The 18,192-nt window shown below is 38.1% G+C and overlaps 1 protein-coding gene across 2 annotated transcripts in view; it reads left to right on the top strand.

Moving 5' to 3' along the window:
• cfap61 (cilia and flagella associated protein 61) overlaps nt 1-18,192 on the top strand; it is a 41,082-nt gene that overhangs the window by 1,409 nt on the left and 21,481 nt on the right. For both annotated transcript variants that reach the window (XM_072686946.1, XM_072686939.1), the window contains exons 4-17: nt 113-189; nt 561-628; nt 1,965-2,082; nt 2,185-2,317; nt 3,511-3,726; nt 5,476-5,562; nt 5,682-5,803; nt 6,351-6,390; nt 6,811-6,950; nt 8,421-8,547; nt 8,636-8,713; nt 8,807-9,013; nt 11,381-11,521; nt 16,368-16,495. In XM_072686946.1, coding sequence (XP_072543047.1) covers nt 113-189; nt 561-628; nt 1,965-2,082; nt 2,185-2,317; nt 3,511-3,726; nt 5,476-5,562; nt 5,682-5,803; nt 6,351-6,390; nt 6,811-6,950; nt 8,421-8,547; nt 8,636-8,713; nt 8,807-9,013; nt 11,381-11,521; nt 16,368-16,495 — 1,682 coding nt within the window. The remainder of the gene's footprint in view (nt 1-112; nt 190-560; nt 629-1,964; nt 2,083-2,184; nt 2,318-3,510; nt 3,727-5,475; nt 5,563-5,681; nt 5,804-6,350; nt 6,391-6,810; nt 6,951-8,420; nt 8,548-8,635; nt 8,714-8,806; nt 9,014-11,380; nt 11,522-16,367; nt 16,496-18,192) is intronic.

Genomic DNA, 18,192 nt, shown 5'->3' with positions numbered 1-18,192 from the left:
AAAAGACATTAAGCCATGGCAAAGCTTATATAATTCAATAAGGATGATGGATTCTGCTGTGATGCTTCATTCTTGATGCTTTGATCTGTCCCCCTTGTGTTTATCTCCTTAGCCTTTGAACACTCTCTTCTTGCATCTATTTGTGGCCCAGTCCAGCTTTTCAGTTGAGAGCGCTAAAGAGATTATACGGTATAACAAGAAATGCAGTGCGCATTTTTGGACACCTATATGTTCTGGAGAAATGTAATGGACATGTATTCAGCATTCTGAGATTTGTTTAGCCTAACATGTTTCCATGTACTTTCATAATGATTTGCCTGAATAAGACAGACTTCTACTCTACAGTCATCCAGTTAGGCTGAGCTTAAATCTTATTTGAGGCTGCAAAAATTACATTTCAACTACGGCAATGTCTTCCTGTTTCCATTCATAGCCCTTTAGCATTGAATTCCACAATCAGATAAAGTTAGATTTTGCACTGTGAGGTTCAGTGTCATAAAGGGACACAAAGCAGAACCAAACTGTAATTGATTCCTGTGTTTCTTCCTCAATTCAACCAGAACGGTCTTCAGCGCTATCACTGAGCTGGAATACATCTGCCTGGTTACTCCCTACAGCAACTGTCTTGGTAAGAAAACCAGACCATCTGACTGCACTTGAGGCATCACCTTTATTTCAGGACCAATATTCTACATTGTTCTGGTATTTTATTTTGTTTGTGTAATTTTATGTAAGAGAATTTAATTGTCCAACAGGTATACATGGACATACACATGTCCAAAAGTATACAGACATTTTTATAACTAGTGAGTTAAGCTACATTAAGGTGCATTTATTGCTGATAGAGGAGTGCACACACAGTTTGTGTAATCTCTAGGGAAAGCACTGCCAGTAGAATGGAAGCTTAAGCCAAGTGTCTTTTAGACTTGTGATACACAATATAGCTTCTGCTCAGCGTGACATAAATACTAAATATGAAAGGATTATAACCATTTATCTGGTAAACTGACATTCCTGGACACCAAAACAAAATCATAAAAACATGAAAACATAACTGAGGACAGATTGGTATTGTTTTGACACTTTAACAAAAATGTAATAGTGTATATGGTGTATTTTAATGAAGGAAAAACACAAGTGTAATAGACAAAACACAATACACATAGTCCGCGGAAAAAATAAATAACAGTAAAATGTAATAAAAAATATATAAATGCCTGAATATTAGTTTTTCAAAAACATTTATTATCGAAGAAGGTCTGAAAAGTGGAGGTTTTATGCATCAAATTTTATAGAGGCATAAATACTTGTATTCATATAGATTTGTTGGCCAGCATTGAAGTTTATAAAAGGGATCCAGATACTGTGAAATAATTCTTTCCCTAATTTTCACCTGTAGTAAACATGTAGACAATTCTTTGAACCACTGCAGTGTATTTGCTCGACCATTTTGCTCTCTTTGGCAGAAGAAATAAAAAAAAAAACGTTTTATTGGGTAAAGTCCAAGAAAACAGAGCTTGCCATTCATTTGCCACACATCATCTTAATTGATACAATATCTTAGATATTCAATCTGATCTCCCACCAGAATTCTCTTACTCTCGAGCATCGCCACATACAGTGATACAATGTTCCTTTATCTTCATCACACCTAGTCCATATGTCTGGAATATTTCTGTTGAATGCATTACGCTTTTCTGGTGTAATATTAACTCCCATAAGCCAACTGTACTGCAAAAGTCTAAGCCGTGAGGTTGCCTATTGGGTTTGAGCCTTCTTACATGCTGATCTCCATTCTTCTATATTAGCTCATACATTTTAGATGCTAGCTGTTTTCCAAAGGGGGGTTGTATTAGCATACAGATAAAAAAGGGAGCTGACTCCTCAGGAGCTGACTTTGTTTATCTGCAATAACACTATATGTTGTTAATGTACTCCCAAGGCACTTGCTTTTCTTTTTCCAGAGCCAGCTTTGGAGGGCATTTTTCAGTGCATGCCTTGTGTTAACGAGGGGATCCAGTGTGCTGCATTTGTGTGCAACAGACACAACCACTGCCCAAGGCTGCATGTGCGCAAAGCCAGGTACTGAAACTACAACAGCTCTTTGCTTTTACACCTACATTTGCAAGTACATTTCGAATCCTGCTGTAGTTGCCAAGCGAGTAATAGCATAATGTCCTCCAGAGTGGACGACCATGATGACATCACCGTCCTATTAGCAGAGCAGACCAAGGCTCTGGCCAGCTCATATGGTCCGTACTTCCTGGCTGATCTCATTGAAGCTCAGGATGAGGCCAATCATGTGGCGGTCTGTGAGGTTAGTAGCGCTTGCCAGTAATGCACCACGAATATTCATGCGCCTCGAGCGAAACGCATGCAAATGTAGCCCAATCTGGGCATCATCAGACGTTTCATTTGTAAATCACCATGGCGATAAAATCCTTGATATACTTTTGAATTGCACAGCAGTAGACACACTCAAGGCTGCAGATGCTTCCCCCCCCAAAAAAATGCAACTGAAATTGTGACAGGGTGTGCTCCCCCAGGAACGACACGATGACAGATCCAACCCCACCCCACCCCCTCATCGCTGCGACTCAAGCTGACATGTGTTCATAGCAGCATATGGCAGATGAGAGCTAATGCCCAGCCAAGACATGCTCGCACTCAGCATATTGTGTCCAGACATCTGTAGCATTTTTGCATTTTTTTGTTTGGGTGCGCGCTCAGCTAACGGCTCAGCATTGCCCGGGAGTGTTATCAAAGTAGTATCAGTCCCCCCCCCCCCCCCCCAGAGAATGTCAGAAATAATTACAGAGCTTTTTGTTGCTCCCACACTGAGGCTTTTAATAATTCATTGTGCCCTAAACATCTTTTTCTTTGAGGGGGTTTTAAATGTTGATCCTGGTGTTTATCCTGAAAAAAAAAAACAGTTGAAAAAGATATGTTTTTCTTAAAGTACTGGCTTATTATAGTTTATAATAATCCTGGTGCCCAATCCTATAGATCTAAAACCCTGGACACATCCTCCATCCTATATCTACACACTCCTGACTTACAGTATGGGTAATATGAAGCAAAATCTAAAGTGGAAGTAGTTATGAGAGTAACATATGTGGTGAGACACATATGGTGCTACGGTTTTTGACAGGTTAATCTTTTCAACTACAAACAAATAAATAAATAATCGTGTTCACTTCTTAAAATAAAGCTACTTTAGCCCCTTAAAAGCCTATGTGTTATTACAAACATCTATTATCAAAGAATAGCTCAACCAGTTTTTACAGAAGAAAAAACACTTCTGGTTCCATAAGAACCATGTTTGTAATGCAGATGTGTGAAGAACTGTGGTATTGGTAAAGAACCTTTACATCAAGTGAAGTCTTTAAAGTAGACCTTTTAAAGTAGACCTTTAAAGACGTCATCGCATTCGTTCAGTTCTTCCCACTTCTTTTTAAGAGTATACTAGTATTATTTTTGCTCACCTGCAATGCGTGTTACTGTTTTCAGAGTGAAGAAATTGCAGTGGGCTTTATGAGTGTGAGTAGTGAAGTCAACTTGAAGCTGCTCAACCAGTGCTTTGAACTCAGCCCATTTGATGGACTGCTAAAGAAAAACACTGTTGACCAAACCAAGGACTTGGAACAGCCACAGCAGAACAAGCCTACAGAGGAGGACACTAAGACTACCCCTGAAATCCCTCAAACACAAGTAAAGGGCAAGGAGGTGAGTGGAGATACACTTTAGGCTAGGGATGCACTATTACTACTAAATAAAGTATTACAACTCAGACTCATGATTCCATTATTAAACTCCAAGAGCAGAAGGTTTAGGTGACACTAAAGTACTACACTACAGTATCTGCACTACAATGCTGTATTGCATTTATAACCTATAGAAACAAATATTATACCTTCTCTGTAATGCAAGTTATTATAATACTATAATAACCCTTCTTTTCGGTGTGAAAGCTGTGAATTGCTACTGAAAATTCTTTTTAAGGTAGACCAAATGCTTTTTATAGCACTTCATTTAAACTTTATTCAGGAACATAAGTTCTTCAGAGAGGACAATATAGGTGATAAAACAAGTTATTGATACAATGACACACAGTGTTATTTATGTGATGTACCAAATGCTGTTTAAGTACTAATAACACCCCCTTGTGGAGAGGCCTGCTAAACATACGTGTAAATTATAAGCCAGGACCATGAGGTGCGTTACATCCTAAACAAAACATTATGGCTTATGTGATTAACCCCTCAAAAACAGACTTTTTGAGAGTATGTGGGAAAGCATTTTGAATTCCTCTCTCTCATAACTAAAGTCATTGTTAATAGTAATTACTGGATAATTCACAGTGATTACTAAATAATTCACGGTGGTTACTAAATAATTAATGGTAGCTTCTAAATGATTCCTGGTAGTTACTAAATCATTCCTGGTAGTTACAAAACATTCATGATAGTTACTGAATAATTAATGGTAGTTACTAAATAATTAATGATAGTTACTATATAATTCATGATAGTTACTGAATAATTAATGGTAGTTACTAAATAATTCATGATAGTTATTGAATAATTCCTGGTAGTTACTGAATAATTCCTGGTAGTTACTGAATAATTCATGGCAGCTACTAAATGATTCCTGGTAGTTACTAAATCATTCCTGGTAGTTGCTAAATAATTCATGGTAGTTAGTAAATAATTCATGATAGTTACTGAATAATTCCTGGTAGTTACTGAATAATTCATGGTAGTAACTAAATCATTCATGGTAGTTACTGAATAATTCCTGGTAGTAACTAAATCATTAATGGTAGTTACTGAATAATTCATGGTAGTTACAAAATAATTCATGGTGGCTACTGAATAATTTGTCACAGTTACTGGATAGTGCATAGTAGATACTAAATCATTTATAGGAATTACTGTGCATTCCATAGTAGTTACTAAAGTATTAATTGTATATACTAATTAATTAATGGTAGTTAATTTCATATAATTGAAATTATATAATTTAGCTATATAATATATAATAAATATATATATAATTGACTGAATATTAAATAGTAGTTATAACTGTTAGTAATTACTGCAGAATTTATAGACATCACTGGAAAACTCACAGAAACTCACAGAATAATTAATGGTAATTATAAAATAATTGATAGTGGACCCTGAATATTTCAAAGGACTTACTTAAACAATTGGTAGCAGATATGAATTATTCCATTGTACATAATCAATAATAATAATAATAATAATAATAATAATTCATAGTGGATACTGAATACTTCATAGTAGCACGGGATACTTTTAAGTATATACAACAGTGGTTAGTGAAGTCTTAATAATAATAACAACTAATCAGCCTAATGAACAACAAATAATCAGCCTAGATTCTAAAGGCTGAACTTTAGTATGTGCTTTAGTATTAGACTCTTTATTTAATCAGCTTGTATTCTCCCAGCTGTCACAGATGCCTGATGTAGAGGGTCCTGAGGATGGGTCAGAGTGCAGTGCAGGAATCTCAAGAGCATCATGTGACATGTCTGAGGTAAGAGTTAAACATGAAAAAAACTTTTTCAAATGTCTCCAAATAATATGTTTACTCTACAAGGTTTCTTTAAATTATTATTTTTAAATTACATTGCCCTTTCTCTATGCCTGTGCTAGGCTGAGCCCATTAGAGCACACACAAAAGACTGCACACAATCCAATGTGGGCTCAGAACCAGCACAGTCTCCTAATGCTTTCTGCATCCAGCTCTTTGCCATTGACAAGAGGTTTGAAATGAGGTGAGTTCAGCTGAAGGGCAAAGGCACAAGGCCCATTCCAACACAACATACATTGCCCATTATATTACCCACCTCTAAAAGTTTTCCCAGAGCAAAAAAGCATTTATGGTACCCGAATACGATTTAATGAGTGTTTCCACTGGTGAAGTGGTGTGTATGGAAAGAACACAAACTCATACCTCTCCTGGCCCTGCTCCAGTGGCTCTTGGTTAAGAGCCGTTGTCGGGCTGGGGGGAAACTGATTGCTAGTTGGCTCCTGCTGGGCCCAGCTTTCTGCGCCTTACTACCCAGCTGTTGTGGAATATGGAATCCATTCCCACCCCGTGGAGAGTGAGCATGTAATTAATGAGTAGAATGCTTAAAGTGACAGCGAGATGAGAGCGGAGGAGTTGAGTGGAGACCAATAGGCAGATTGGTTGGCTGCAGACGCTAACGCTAGCATCCAACATGGCAAGTTTTCACTGTTTCTCAACAAAGACACGCCATGCAATCAAACTTTCCACCGTTTCACCACCCTCCTCCCCTTTCTCGTTTTATTCCCTCACAGATCAGTGGACTTCCTGCCTTACGTCTTTAATGTGTTCCCAGTGAGTAAGTTCAGGATGAATAAGCCCAATATGTTCTTACTTTAAATTTTAAGTTTTTATTGACTTAATCATAAAGCTGCGTTGTGAATACTTTTTTTGTATGGGTTTGTCAGTGCTGCACCTGTTCTTATTGTGTTCTTATTACTGAAATGATTGCATTAAAATATACAGCCAAATGCTTTTATACAGGCATTTATGTCACTTTCCTTCAGTAAATAAGAAAGAAAATGTTTCAATACTGAGAAAGAAAAAAGGCATAGGCCTGTGACACCTCTTTATTGTACACTGAGTCATCAGTCTATTACGTACACTTTGACCTTTTGTCAGAAACACCTACTATATAGATCACTTTGTAAATAAAGTGGCCAGTCAGTCCTGGCATGCCTGATATGAGTCTACTGTTTTTTACTTCTTTGTTAGGAGAGGGATTTCTGCATCATTTCTGTTCCTAAGCTGGATCCAGAGTTTCCTCTACTGCAGACTTTCCTCAGAGCGGTGCCTCGTCCTTTCAGCAGCCTGCCCCAGGAGCTTTACATCTTCCACCGTTCCGGGCTGCTCAAGTAAACACCCACACAGACACGCAAATATATATCAGGACTGTCAAAATATATAAAAACATAATAACACTTTTTTTAACCGAGTGTTAATGCTGGCTATAATTTCATGATAAATAGGTCAATGATCACACAGCATGTAGAGATCAAGCACCTAGACTGAGACCAGGACATCTGAAACAATGTCCTTTGGACAAATGAATCCAAATGTGAATTATTTGGAACTGTAACAGATGACATTCATGGTGTAAACCAGGCACAGTATTTGAGCACAAGAACCTATGTCAACAGTAAAGCATGGAGGTGGAAATGTCATGGTTTATGGGCTGCTTATCTGCAGTAGGGCCTGGAGAGCTCTTCAACATAGAATCCACTAGTAATTCTTTACTGTATCAGAGGGCGCTTGTGGAAAATTTGTCTAAAAAACTAAAGCACAGCTGAAAGAATTCTGAATGGATGAGTGGGAAAAACGTTCTCCCAGTTGATGTCAGAGACTGGTAGATCATTATAGGAAATGTCTAAGGGGGGAAATACCTGCAATTAGTGAATAGGGTGTCCTAACTTTTTTTCTCAAAAGAAAATTGCATTTCTATTAATTACATTTTCATTTTTACATTTTAATTTTAATTACATATCATACAAATGATTTAAAGATATTTCTTCAGTTTTCTTGGTTTAGTTATATTACCTCCGTTTTAAATATTGTGTAAATGAAGAATAAATGTCCATATGTTTAAATATATTAAAAGAAAAAAGACTTTCATGGGGTGTCCTAACTTGTTAACATGACATGTTTACAAGTTGCATTACGCATATGAATCAGCATCATTGTCTCATCTTCATTAAAGTGTGAGTGGGGTGTCTGAAAGCACTTGGCACAGTTGCTGAAGCTAGAGTTCACAGGGGAACTATACTAACTTTCGAAATATTCTGAAATCTCTATGTAGTGATCTATGTACACAGCAAACTGGCCAGTGTTCAGTCAACACTGTTAGTGTTAATACTGCATACTGCATCTTTTCAGACTACTAATGCAACGCCATTTGACGGCTAAACACACTTGGAGGAGAGCACTAACTGCCAAATCTAACAGACAATAAACGACCCCTGTGCTGGCTAAAACATCATGCTGAGCGATGGGGTGAGAGGGAGGCCAGTTATGCTCTCTGGACTTCCAGTGACAAATGGCTGTGGCTTTGCCAGGGATTAAACTTTTGATCTCCAGTTAGAACATCACAGCAATGCACAGGTGCTTCACTCTGAAAACATTGGTTTCTGTAGGATGTAGATGTTGTTTAAGTGAGTCAAGTTTTACTTAAGGCCCTGGGAAGGCTGAGACCTGGTTTTGTTTCTTTGTAATTTGAGGTTTACTATTTCATTAAAACCAGTCATAAAGAAGCCATTTTTCCAATTGAACAGACACAACTAATATCAAATAATTTACTGCAGTTACCTTACACTTTGTGTGTTTGGCAGGACATTGCAGATACGTGTGCCGTTGTGTGATGACAAGGCTGCAGTCCAGAGACTAGTTCAGAACCTCAACCTGCAGGAGGCTCTCATGGAGGATCTGGACATGTTTTTAAAAGCTCGAAGAGATCCGGCAAGTCACAAAAGCCATGTGTGCGCAGTTACAAATTCAAATGCTAATAATCTGTAATCTAAGGCTCCTCCTTTTCTTTCACACACAGGATGGGACACCCATTCATGCGTTTGTAGCTGAAGTTATAAAGCAAATTGTTGGCATAGTTATCATTAGAAATGAGCAGGTAATTAAAATGGTATTCATGACTTTTTGAGTTCATGACAATTAATGTTTTTGAGAAACGTCCTAACTTTCTTTGTCCCCTGAACTCTTTTAGGACATCGAGTACATCAGAGCCAACTACAACATTGAGAACTTTGTTTATTTCAGTCATTGCCAGCTTGAGGAGCATGGCCAGCTCTGCCATTTTGTTCTTAATCCCACTTTCCAACACTATGCCAAACACATCCTGAAGGAGACGCTCCGTCTGGCACACAAATCCTGCCTCTACTACCCCGTCTACCCCACTTATCTTACCCAGAAGGTGGGAAAACCTGTATATATCATCTGTATCATATATACACATTATGTATATATGAACTGTGTTCTCTGGAATTATGGTGCTCCATCCAATACTTTTCGCATACGTTGGAGAGTTGGGGATGAGCTGGGGTGGTGATCATCCAACATCCTGACTTCACTAATGCTATTTTAGCTGAATGCAATCAAATCCCCTCAGCAGTGCTGTAAAATCGACTAAATAAGTAGAGACAGTTACTCAAAATCAGGATAAACTCTGGTTTAATACCCTTGATTTCAGAAACAATAATGAATAAGCAGAAGTCCCTAATAGTTTTTTTTTTTATATATTTGTACATATACAAACACAGATATATTGGACAAAGACACATTTTACCTTAAAGCAAACAGACATGATTAAAGAACACATTCCACACTCTGATTATGATCACTTAGGTGTGCTCCATTGCCTAATTAGCGCAGGCAAAATATACCTAGGCTTGCCTCTGAGCTTTCAGACACTTTTGGAGTCTGTAGTTTTCCAGTGTCAACATAAGGACAAGAGGTGTACCAGTGAACATCAAATAAGCCATTAGGAGCCTGAGAAACAAGAATAAAACCATTGGAGAAATTGGTAAACCTTTGGGTTACCAAAATCAACTGTGTGGAATATCATTAAGAAGAAACAACACACTGGTGAGCTGATTAATGGCAAATGGACTGGTAGGCCAAGAAGACCTCGACTGCTGATGGCAGAAGAACCCTCACTAATCTTGAGAAAAAACCCACAAATGTCTGTCAAACTGATCAGAAACACTCTTTAGGAGGCAGGTGTGTATTTTTTAGAGAGTACTATCTGCAGAAGACTTCATGAACAGGCAAAGTGGCAAGAGCAAAGTGTGGAGACAAAAAGGAACTGACCACGCTCCAAAGATTGGGCATGTATGGCTGCCACAGGTACTGGCACACTATTCTTCATTGATGCTGTAAATGCCTTCAAACTCATTGGACAGAGCTTCTTCTTACAGCAAGATAATGACCCCAGATGTACTGCAACACCCGATTTAAATTCAGTTGAGCCTGTGATCCACATGCCAAAAAAAATCTTTAGAAACAAGCCTCTGAAACAATCAAGAGCTGAAGATGGCTGCATTGAAGGCTTAGCAAAATATCACCAGAGAAGATTCTCAGCACCTGGTGATGTCTATGAATCTATGACTTTAAGCAGACGTGCAAGTGATATGTAACAAGTACCAAACATGACTGCTATAATGTTCCTATAGGTGCTCAGTCCAAATAATATTATTGCTCTGAAATGAGGGATACTGTATAAGAAAATGTTGAAATTTTAACATGGTGACACCGGAATGTTAAATTAAAGTCCAGAGTGCGTACTTTAATCACGTTTGATTGGTTGGATTTGAAATTTTAAACTGCAGAGCAGAGGGGGATATCAAGAAAAAATCTTTGTCTCTGTCCAAAACACTATATATATATATATATATATATATATATATATATATATATATATATATATATATATATTCTCTCTCTCTCTGTGTGTCTATTTATCTCTCTCTCTCTAATGCTATGATCTGCTCGGGTGGCCTTCTCTCTCTTTCCTGTTAATTACCTCAGACAAACATGAGCCAGATTGAGGGATGATGAGGTGTAAATAGAATTAATGGAGAACTAACAGGTGGGGTTGCATTGGGAAGCGAGAGTGCCAACCACTACCAATTATGCAGCATTCAACAGAGTCTTGTATGAATGATTTTACTCATACTGTCTTGTAGGAGTGAAAATTTCTGACAATTTCTGAAAATTCCTCACATCATTATTTAATTTAATTTCTTTAACATTCTTAAGGACGTTTTTAATGTTTAATGTTTAATGTTTTAAAGACATGGCTAAAACAAGTGCATACTGATTTAAACATATTTAGTATTACCTGAAGATGTTACTGGATATGGGTATTTGCTGAATATGGTAATTGCTCATAGTGCTTTAACACAAGAAATGAATTAAAAGACGTTACGTCATGATATCGGCCTCCACATGCTAGACATCCTTTGATGATAGGAAGGGTGAAGTTGTAGAGTGTTTGCAAAAATGTTGGTTTGCTATCAATATCAGCTGTGTTTGGTGTCAGAAAAGAAAAATTAGATAATTTCATCTGTCAATTATTCTAGTATCCTTAGTTTATTACCTAAAAGTGAGCGGTATAACAACATGTTATCATTATCATGATACATTGTGTCATTCTGATAAGCAATATGCTTTTCTGTGCATAGCATGGAAAGTATTAATATTTAAAGAGTTTTTGACAGTAGTTTTCAAATCTGTCACTACTACTGGTGCATTTGACAATGACAGTGCTTTTTCGCTGCAGCAAATTTCCCACAATGCCTCTACCTACTACCTGACGGCAGCACTGAAATGCATGGTGCCAGTGTACCCCCGCCGCCAAATCATCTATCCACTGGAAGAGCTGGGCATTAATGCCCCATCTACACAGATCACCAGGCAGCAGGTCAGCTTTGACTTTTTATACCAATCTATGACCAGTTATGCCAGCTCTGATCCTGATATAGTTATTGGAAAAGAATGCTGTTTTTTTGATGTTGTACAAATATGAGTCAATCAGATACTAAAAAAAACATACCATGACTAAACCTTGTATTTGTGAAATGGCATCTTAATGCAGCAATTGGTGTATTTTCATTAAATGATTTTCATTTGCATTGGTTCACTTATCATTAAGGCACACAATGTAAATGGCAGCAACAATGTGAATAATAAGATCAAACCACACTCTACATGGTAAGCTTAACAAACAGCCTGCATTCTAACAATCTTGGAAAACACTTTGCAGAAAGCAATGACTCGTGTGTTGCTGATCCTGGCATTTGGTCATCTGCTCCACTGGTTGCATGCAGATGATGTGGTTACACACTGCAGTGAGTCTGTGCTGTGTAAGCTGCCACAGCAGCAGCTTTACTCTTTCAGCTCATGAGGTCAATGGAGCTTCTCTGCACTGTGATTGAATTTGAAAATACACTTATCAAACAAATCTACCTTCAGTTATTTTAAATGTATTAAAATGGATCTCAGAGCACAGCTCAGGCTGGCAGTAATACAAGTGCTCCTAGATGGAATTACCCATACGGTGCATTCTGAGTTTACAGCGTATCATTGCTGTCATATCAAAATCTCATAAGTCTTGTATTCAGTTTAGATTTTCGTCATATGTATTTATTTATTTTTATTCCCCTCACTTCATAATACCATTCAAACTCTGTCATTCACACTATGTAACAAGTAAACAATAGAAGTGATCCAACATTGCTTGGAGTAAAATCTTGTTACATTGCTATAATTAGGCAATGTTAACTTTTGTCTATATTCCCAAAGAATTAAGACGTAAATCTGCTAATTCCTCAAAAGAATAGAATAGTTGTAGAATTTAAAGAAAAATAGTAATAGAAATGTATTTTGCTTCTCACAGTGCTTTTCACACAGGTAGCAGCTCAAAGTACTCATAAGATTATAAGACCAGAGGAGGAGGGGAGTCTTTTGAGTCTTGGTTCCTCTCAAAGTTTCTTCCTTTCAATCCCAGGGAGTTTTTCCTTGCCTCGGTCGCCACTGGCTTTGTCAAAAGAGGCTCGGACCCGGATCTCTGTAAAGTGGCCTTGTGACAACATTCACTGTAGAAATTAATCTGAATTAAATTGAAATTGAAATGAAAGAAAATGCCAACGTGTAAAAAATAATAAGACTCATCAATCACATTGACCAAATTAAAAACATTAATACATAATTGTTAGAACTTGTATGAGGATCTAATAAAAGGTGGTACTGAGGCAAGATTTACGTTAAATAGTAATATTGCAACTTCTATCACTAGAGGGCGCTGTTTAGCAATTTCATTTTCTTCTAATTTTTACACAAAAACACACACACACACACACCACTCATACCAGTAAGAAATGTTTGCTCGCAAACTGAATAAATATCTGTGCTGTCACAGACAGTAATTAACACTACAGCTCCTTGCTGGACTCATGCCTTATGTCTTGTCTGTAAAGAACAGCACAAAGTAGACTGGCTTGGCTCTAATTGTAGCCGTTTCACCTGAGGGTTATTTAACAGGGCAGGTTAATGGAGCAGATGGCCTCAGCGACAGATGGGATGGGAAATGTTTACCGCTGGTGTTTAACAGGTAAAGCTGTGTTCTTATCCAGCTCTGCATCAGGCCAGCAGCTGCCCCACCTGCCCGTGTTTACCTGCCTGACCAGATACTTGACCTAAAGCAGCAGGCTGACTTTTAGAAGTAAAGCTTACGTGCAGTTCACCACCAAACAGCTAACGCTTCCTTATCAGGACCATCAACAACACCTTAATTAGATGTAGGCTGCTGTGTGGCTGCAATAAAAGACAAATGTTCATTTCGCTTTGGGTTTTCCTCTGGAAAAAGGGGATCCTAAAACAGAACTCACATGATAGTTTACTAATGTGAGGATACATTTCCAAGTACAGTTACATAAGAACCTCTGGGGTGGGTTAGAACCCAGTATGTTACTCTTCTATGTGTGTGTATGTGTGTGTGTGTGTGTTCCATGCTCAGTGCATTAGCAGTTACAAACAACCTGCCACTGCTCTCCCACACTCCATCTCCATTAGAAAGCTCCATTTGGTAGCGCAGCAACCGTGGTGTCCAGGCAGCAGCGGAGATAAGAGCATGTCTAGTGGCTTAGCATGAGGCTGTGTGCAGTAAAGCCCTGTGTCCAGCACACACGGATTAATCAGGTTTAAAACACCTGTTCACTTTCTTTGTCAATAGCAGATCATGTTACGGTGGGCCATTGTGTTCCACAGAGCTTCTGCATGACCATGAGGAGCTGAGAGATGGAGGCTGCACCTGCTCTGAGCTTTACCTGCAGGCAGAATACATGAAATAAGAAGCTGATTTGATACGTTTCTCAGTACTGATTTTAAGGCGCTAACATTCTAAATGGATCAGTATCAGTTGGTATATTCTTATATGGTCAGAAACATAGTTCCAATAGTTCTGCCGGCCCCTTTAACACCATGATGCATTTTATTTATGTTAGGTCAGAACTGTGTTGACATAGACATAGATAGATAGACTGACATACAGATAGATATGTACATTTACTTACAGCGCTAAAGGAAACAGTGTGCTCCCTACAGCCTGGCTGGTATATGGTTTGGCCCAAAAAATGAATCCTATGCCCCTATGTTGTAATTTCTAAATAGTTACTAAGTAACTAAGTAACTAAACACATCCACATTACATAAAAATGCATTTTCTCATTTGTTTTTAAAAATAGAGGCAGGTAGGATGGCTCTCCCAGTCCCCCCACCACTACACACTCACTTGTGCAGGCACCTGTTAGCTGATGTCACAGAATTGGCAGTCTTTTGAACATGTGAACAACATGACCTCTCACAGTGTTGACATCTAAACGAAGAAACTGACTGTTTGCTTTGTTTGAGTATTGTTCAAAATAGCTGTGCATTCCTGAATATGTTATTTAGGTAACTTTAGAGGAGACATTATCCAGATTCTTAATATTGACTGCTTTTATCTGACAAATGATGTATCCATCATTTGAAGTCCAACCCTAATCAATTCATGGTTATAAGAAATACCCAAATTTCCCAAACCCAGCTTTATATAGCCTATATATCTTCACCTTCACACAAAAAACTTTATATCTCCATTTGTGATGTTTTTCCCTTCTTGACATAATTTAAATGTGGTATTGTGTCAAAATGTTGGACTAATAGAAATGCTTCAAAATGACTTGAAATAAAATCTATGTACATTGACTTCCACTGTAAAGTTGCCATTTTGGAGCATTTTGCAATCGTTTTTTGTGTGCCAACGGCAACAATTATTATTTTTAACTACAGAAACATGTTTGGTGCAATATGTAAAAGCAATTGCCATCACAACTGAAAGTACCTAGCCTTCGGGCAGTCAGTATCTGTCTAGCACTTGTTCTCGCAATATGGACAGAAGGAGAAAACCGTGGCTGATGGTGCAGAGAAGGTGCGTCAAACAAGAAAAAGGCTTTGCCGCCTGATGCTGCAGAGTGTGCCAAGATAACAGGTGCATTTAAGCAGTCTAATGATGTGAACATTTACCCTTTTGTTTGACAGCATTCTTTTTTCATGCAAGTCTGCCCCTGTTGCCCTGTATTCTTTTTTAATGTTTTCACACAACTAATGAAAGAGTGCAGTGAAAAATCAGAGCATGCCACTTTAAACCACTTGTTGCCAGGCATGCTAGGTAGTTGTGAAACACCTTGAAACGTCAAACACAAATGATTAAATGCACAAAAGCTGAAAAGGCTGGCACGCCCAGTTTTGATTTTGGAGTGAAGTAAACCAGCTTTTTTTGCATCCTTGCCCGAATTCAGCCTGTCTTTAGGCTCCACAGGTCACTGCAATTAGGTCTTTTAAAGGGCCATCAAAGCCGAGCCATTGATTATGGGATTTAACGCCGGACCAAGAGGGTCAAATAGTGATGAGTGCGCAATCAGTTATGTTCCCTTATTTTGTGATGATAAATTGCATAGTCTCCATCCTTTCTCTTAGAACTCCTCTCTTTTTCTTCTTCTTTTCACTCATGTTCAATCAGACAAGGTGTACTGTGGAACCAATCCATGAAATTATTCATGCTCAAGGACCAATTAGAGCTTGAGCTTAGAGAGGGGAGTGATTGGGAGTGTGTGGCAGCTGTGGGGGGTTGAATTGATTTGAATTCTCCCGGCATATTCCCCTCATTAAATCTCCCTTAAAAACCTGTACACTACTTTCGGGTGAAAAAAGAGCAGGGACATTTCGTAAAACAGCCAATATTCAGTATCAGGAGAGGCATATCAAATTCTGCTCCATTTTTATTATGCAATAGGTGGATACACTTTTGGTTAGCGCTTACTAGGCCTGTGGAACATTAGGAAATTTCAATATGGCACATTAGGTACAGTGCAGCTGCATTTTTTTCGAACCCAGAGTGGTGCTTACTTTTGGTGGTTAAGTGCTTTGTGAAATGCACTGTATAGTCCTGTCCATTCCATTAGACTATTGTCAGTCTAGGTTGGTGAGGGGGTACTCTTACGAATGGAGCAGTGTATGTGCAGGTAATCAGTATAGCTTTTAGGAATGCAGTAATTGCTGTTAGCTGGACTTTGTTGGCTACAAAGGACAAATGAACGAGTAAAAGATGGTCCAGTGCAGCAAGAACAGAAGCCCTCACTCTGCATATGTGCTTTTAATGAGACGTCATACAACCAGGCCTTTTCAAAAATGGCTTTTAGTTTTTTCCACTTTCTTCTCCTCTCCGGCAGGTGCCCTACGCCCTGAACCACATTAACAGAAAGCTCACAATGGAACCCAAGGTCAACGTCAATGCCAGGATCGTGGTGGTAGGAGCTTCCGACACTGGCTTAGCCTTCTTGGAAACTCTTGTGTTCTGGTAAGTTAAGCTGTCACGATTATTTGATTATTTTATAAAAAAAAAAAATCTAATGTAATTTACCTTGATAAACTTTTCCTAATAATATCACATTTAGTTCTGGCTTTACCATGTATGAGGCATTCTTTAAAGGACATAAAATGACATACTCGTGTATATAATGCCTTTAGAGCTGAACTGACATATGATTTTGTACCAGTACTTTTTTATTTTTTGGCATCCTGTGATCAAAAGTGTATGTGTATAATTGTATTTCTAAAACTAGCCCTCTACTGGGTCAGATGGGAAACAACATAAATTGCAATTCTGTTCTGCTCATATTCTTTGTAAGTTTACCATATTCTGCCTTTGCTAGGGTAGTATGATGAAGTTAGCTAGTTAGATAGCTAGTAGGCTAACAAGCAAGTTTTTAATAATATTAAAAAATAAATGCAGTACATTCAGTCCATTTCAGAAGTAAATCAGAGTAAACCGACTTTAAGAATAAAGAATATGCTAATTAAATACCTGTTTTGCATTAGAATTGAAATCAAATGTGATTATAAGACACAGCTTGGCATTAACAAATTCCCATAGAAACGGCAGTGGATATTAGCAGGTCAAATGAAGTTCATGATGGAAATATCCCATGCTTTATTTCACATTTTATTGCAGAAATGTTTTCACAAAGATTAGCCATTGCACTTATTTCAATTAAATTCCACGCTCTGTGTTTTTAAGTGTAATAAAACCGGTCAAAGTTGTAAATGTCATTTATAATTACTTGAAGGTTCAATGTCTTTAAAAGGATATGTGTCATTTTTTAAAAACTCTAATCCAGAAATCAGTTAATCAGGAAAATAATTGGTAGATTGCTCTGTGACTAATATTATCAATAGCGATAGCTGTATTGGCTCTATTGGTAAATATTGAGGACTGAGCAGATGTCCTCCTTCAATCAAAAGTGAAAAATTATAATGGGGCCCATAAGAGCATTCATGATTTTCATCAGACACAGCAACAGCAAGTTTTTTTTCTTTGTTTTTTTGTGAGTGGGGGGAAAACAGCACAGCACATCATCTTTGGGGTGATTATAATTAGTGGGAGTGACTCTGGGGATTAGGGAGAAACAGTGATTGCCTGAAATATGAGCTTAGGGGCTTATACTCTAATACTCAACTCAACATGCTTTCTCCAACCAAAGGCAATTAGTGCTTCTGATACGCCTCAGGACTGACTCGTATTCGTACTTCAAAGCCTGAGAGTGCATGTTCAAAAAGGACATTTACAGTAACCTCAATCAACCTAAATCAGTGCTTTTTAGCTTTTCAGCATTCTGAAAGGCTGACTTTGACAATGACATGTCTTTTAGGCTGTTTATTTGTCTAGTTTTTTAGGGAGAGTGGTTAAGATGCTTCGTGTTTGCACACAGCCTCTCCTCTCTAACCGTTCCACCAAACAAAAGGTGCATTTTAGGACTGTTCTCATTTCCCCAAAAGCAGATAACTGCCTGGCAACCAGGGGTCAGCTTTTGTGTATGTGTGTGCATGTGCAGGTGTGTATTTAGTCCTTTGTGAGGACCAAATCCCTGCAGAATGATGATAACATGAACACTTTGTGGTGATGGGGATATTTGCCTTTGTACCAAAACTGCAGATTTTATTAGAGAAAGTAAAAATAGGTGGTCACTAGGCTGCTGAGGTTAAAGGAATATTCCA

This window comes from Salminus brasiliensis, chromosome 1 (genome assembly GCF_030463535.1).
Source record: "Salminus brasiliensis chromosome 1, fSalBra1.hap2, whole genome shotgun sequence".
In the NCBI taxonomy this organism is placed as follows: domain Eukaryota; kingdom Metazoa; phylum Chordata; class Actinopteri; order Characiformes; family Bryconidae; genus Salminus; species Salminus brasiliensis.
This window is presented reverse-complemented; position numbering and strand designations above follow the sequence as displayed.